The 4,006-nt window shown below is 45.3% G+C and overlaps 1 protein-coding gene across 1 annotated transcript in view; it reads right to left on the bottom strand.

Moving 5' to 3' along the window:
- LOC130384280 (protein prune homolog 2-like) overlaps positions 1-2,102 on the bottom strand; it is a 22,045-nt gene extending 19,943 nt beyond the window's left edge. The window contains exons 1-3 of the mRNA XM_056592402.1: positions 2,049-2,102; positions 1,231-1,338; positions 219-430 (exon numbers count right to left, since the gene is read on the bottom strand). Of these exons, the coding sequence (XP_056448377.1) occupies positions 219-430; positions 1,231-1,338; positions 2,049-2,102 (374 nt within the window). The remainder of the gene's footprint in view (positions 1-218; positions 431-1,230; positions 1,339-2,048) is intronic.
- Between the last annotated feature and the right edge of the window lie 1,904 nt (positions 2,103-4,006).

The following is a 4,006-nucleotide window of genomic DNA, read 5'->3' as shown; positions in this document are numbered from 1 at the left end:
GTTTGTGTCTGAGTGTGTATGTTTGTGAGCATGCTCCATTGTGTGTGTGTGTGTGTGTGTGTGTGTATGTGACCATGCATAAGTAAGTGTGTATGTGGATATATGTGTGTGTTTGTGAGTGTGTGTGTGTGTGTGTGTGTGTGTGTGTGTGTGTGTGTGTGTGTGTGTGTGTGTGTGTGTGTGTGTGTGTGTGTGTGTGTGTGTGTGTGTGTATTCACCTATTGAGCGCGTCGTCCCTCAGCAGTGTGAGTGAGAGGCTCCCAGACTGATGGAGCAACGTTAGGTCTACGTCCTCCCTCCAGAGCAGAGAGCTCTCGCTGACCTCCACTCTCTGCAGGTATTCCACCGTCTCCCCCGGCAACCCCGCCCCACCACCACCACCACCACCACGCAGCACAGGCACGCAGAAGGAGGGCCCGGCGGGGTCCTTCTGTAAAGGCCAAGATCAAACATCACACTAAATGATGAACATGTTTCATTGGCCCTTAGTAGGCCTAAGCCTGCACATGATTTTAAAGGGGATGTGATCTTTATGATGAGCTGTAGCCTGCAGGTGCTCTCCTGTTAAATTTGTTTATTTGTTTATTGTTTATTATTCAATTATATGTATATTATTCATCTATTGTATTTCATTCATTTTATTTTTGAGGGAATTCTTTAGGCGATAATCTAAATGCAGCTGTATTCATCGCCTATCGTTCTGCCGCAGTTAACACCAGAATGTCCCCACCTGGGAATCGATAAAATTGTATCTTGTCTCATAATATCTTATCTTGTTTCTTAAAGGGCTGCCGTGCCAACCTGTTATGATTGGCTGCTGCCGAGTGCCTGTCCATTGTGGTTTGGGTGCGGAGAGGCGCAAAATTCAACAAATTGTCTAATGCCGGCCTGTGCGTCACGCTCACTTTCAGGTTGGAATCCATTAAGAAATGCTCTGTTTGATAGCTTTTTAGCCTCATCTGTTTGCGTTCCTTAGTCTGTTTGTTCTGATCGATCCATGCTGTCCATCCTGTTATCGACGTCTTAACTTCTCCATTCTCCGTAGTTATACAATCTGTTATGTCATACAATCCGAAAATACTGCTATTGTTTCATTGTGTAGCTTGTGTTTGTGGTGTGAATGTTCATTGCAGTAAATTTATCTCATGCCAGGGACCGGGGCCCCCTGATGTGCAGAAGTATAACTTCCCAAAAGATTTCAACCGTACATGTTGACATGAAAATCCTCACCTGACTGAGGTGGAGCGCTAGGCTCAAGGTGGAGGCCACCGTGTCCACATCTACCTCTGGTCCCCCTAGGACGATATGGACGCCAGAGCCAGCGACCAATCCCCCTGCCTTGAGAACACAGAAACACACAGAAGAACAGCACAATGTGCAAGTTAATGTCACTGATTTTCATAACTGGGGTGTGTAATGGCTGAGCGCGTTCGAGGCACGATCTCATCTCATCGTCATCCGCTTATCCGGGGTCGGGTCGCGGGGGGAGCAGCTCAAGCAGGGGGCCCCAGACTTCCCGTTCCCGGGCCACGTTGACCAGCTCTGCACGGGGGGATCCCGAGGCGTTCCCAGGCCAGTGTTGAGATATAATCTCTCCACCTTGTCCTGGGTCTTCCTCGAGTCTCCTCCCCACTGGACGTGTTGCACGATGCACAATGTTGCATTCAAATGACAATGAATAATCATTTTAGTTGTATGAATTCTATGCACCAAAAATAAGAAATGCACAATCAGAGTCACCACTAAAGCCCAATTTCCAGCTTACCCAGCAGACGAGACCGGACAAGGCGAGACCAGACATCGATTCAACAGACCAAGAAATGGATCGCTGAGCAGAAATCCATTAGGTCTACTCTGCTGCATGCCAGATGAGGACACTTCTGCTGGAGAACTTTATGAAACATCTCTGAATGCTTGTTAACTCAAGGTTTGGTTTGACAGAACATTAACTGAGCATAACATTTAATTAACTGATCATCTGACATCTACATGAACTGTCTGCGTTGACCTTTTAATTCGGGGGTCAGACTTCACAATAGTTTGGTCACCTTGTCGGAGAAGGCATGCCATCGATTCTTGATGGGAGACTGAGAGACCGGCATCACTAAGTATGGCCCGACCAATCATCATTAGCTGCCGTTCACGACCTTGTGTGACTTCATAGGACATCGGGTCGGAAGGCCAAGTTGTCTTGTCTAAAGAAAAAAAGATTGTTCAACCTATTCTTGGACAAAGATGACAGTATGGGCTGTATCGTTCAAAAAGTTGAATGCGTTAAGGACAAGGCATAAATGTAGCTAGCTACCCCAAGGTCTCGTGGCGGATAAACATGTTGGGTTTTCATCGCTGTTCCTCGATAATGTCATACGATAAGGCTCATTCATGAAAAGATCAAAAATCTTGTCAAATGATGACGAATTTGTGTTGTCTGATCCTAGCATAAGGGAGCTGATCTGAGTGTGAGTTTGTGTAACACAACTCAGCCTTAACTGCATTAAAATATCTTTGCTTTGGCCTACACTTATCCGATGCATTATTCAGGCCAGAGCTCTTCCAGACAAAAAAGTATGGCTTGACTATTGAGCAAGGGAAAATCGCTGTACGGCTTGAAAAGGGATATTCAAATCAACCTTTACCACCCACTTAAGTACTAATTGTGGACTTTCATTAGCACTTCGACCCGCTCCATCGAGGAGGAAAATACTGTCTCCGTTCATGGAGGCCACGATAGTCATGTGGTTCGGTAGTTTCACTCTGTAGCAATGTCTGTCACTTAACGCCACCTGGGTGGCTGCACCACTCTCTTCTGCTGCCTCGACTGGGAAGGTGAGAGCAGACGGGGTGGTTGCAGGTTCAGCTGGGCTGCGATGGTGGCTCCTCGGAGGGCTAGAAACATGCTGTGGTAGGGTTAGGGTTAGGGTTGTGGTTAGGGTTAGCCCTAACCCCAACCCTAACCCTAACCCATACCCTAACCCACATTCTACCAGGGCAAACACGCCCCTATCCCCATCTCCCTTGGGGAGAATGGTTCTTCAGTAGCATGAGATGTGTGCAGCCTCGCAACGCCCCAGAGTCCAATCACACTCAGCCAGGTGGGATCTCTTAAACCAGCCGTCATCCACACACACTCCCACACACTCCAAGCTGAAAAGGGTTTGAAATTGAATGTCAACATCCTAACCTGTGGGCATCCTTTAGAAAGATTACTACCTGCTAGTTAATGACCAATGACCATGTTTACTAGAAAAGACGACTTTGGAGAAAGGTCTGCTAAATGGGTAAACAGGGGATGGTAAAAGGACTGAATATAGCCGAAGTGGCAGTGAGCTGACAGATGGTATGGGCAGGACACCACTGGGGTTTCCCGCCATGTTGGATCCGACTCAACAAGTAGAGAGGCCTACAGCAAATAAGGAGTGACTTCCTTTACCCACCAAAGACGGATGACCAACAGCCTGAGAATTATCACCTGGGAGTAAATCAATGAAATAGCATCTTAATATGATGGCATATCATCGAGACTCATGGCTATTTTAACAACGTTTGTGCAATGGGTATGAAATTGTTTTCAATATGTGTGGAGCAGATGCCCAATCAATCTTACTAAGATAAGATAAGACAGTACTTTGTTTATCGAAGACAAGAAACTACTATTTAGTGATTTAGCTATTACCAAATGTCCTTAAGTAGCCGGTGTGCCCCTTTGTGCTCATGTGTAATATGGAAGTACACACACACATGCACACAACAATTTACTCCTCCGGAATCTATTATATTCTAAATAGTTATAATATTTGTAGAGACAATACGATACTTTATTCCATTATAAAGTGATGAATGTCTTGTGCTTTTGGGAGAATCAGAGCACACAATTTGCTCATATACTTATTCAAATCTAAAGTAAACAGTGTCTCCGTTAACTCATTTACCTACATTTTTCATTAATCAAGAATTAAAAAAATTGTCTATGTAATAGAAATACATTTGCATGTGTATCTGAAGGAAT

The sequence above is a fragment of the Gadus chalcogrammus genome, chromosome 6 (assembly GCF_026213295.1).
Source record: "Gadus chalcogrammus isolate NIFS_2021 chromosome 6, NIFS_Gcha_1.0, whole genome shotgun sequence".
In the NCBI taxonomy this organism is placed as follows: Eukaryota; Metazoa; Chordata; class Actinopteri; order Gadiformes; family Gadidae; genus Gadus; species Gadus chalcogrammus.
The sequence above is the reverse complement of the archived record's forward strand: the minus strand, read 5'-3'. Positions and strand labels throughout refer to the sequence as shown.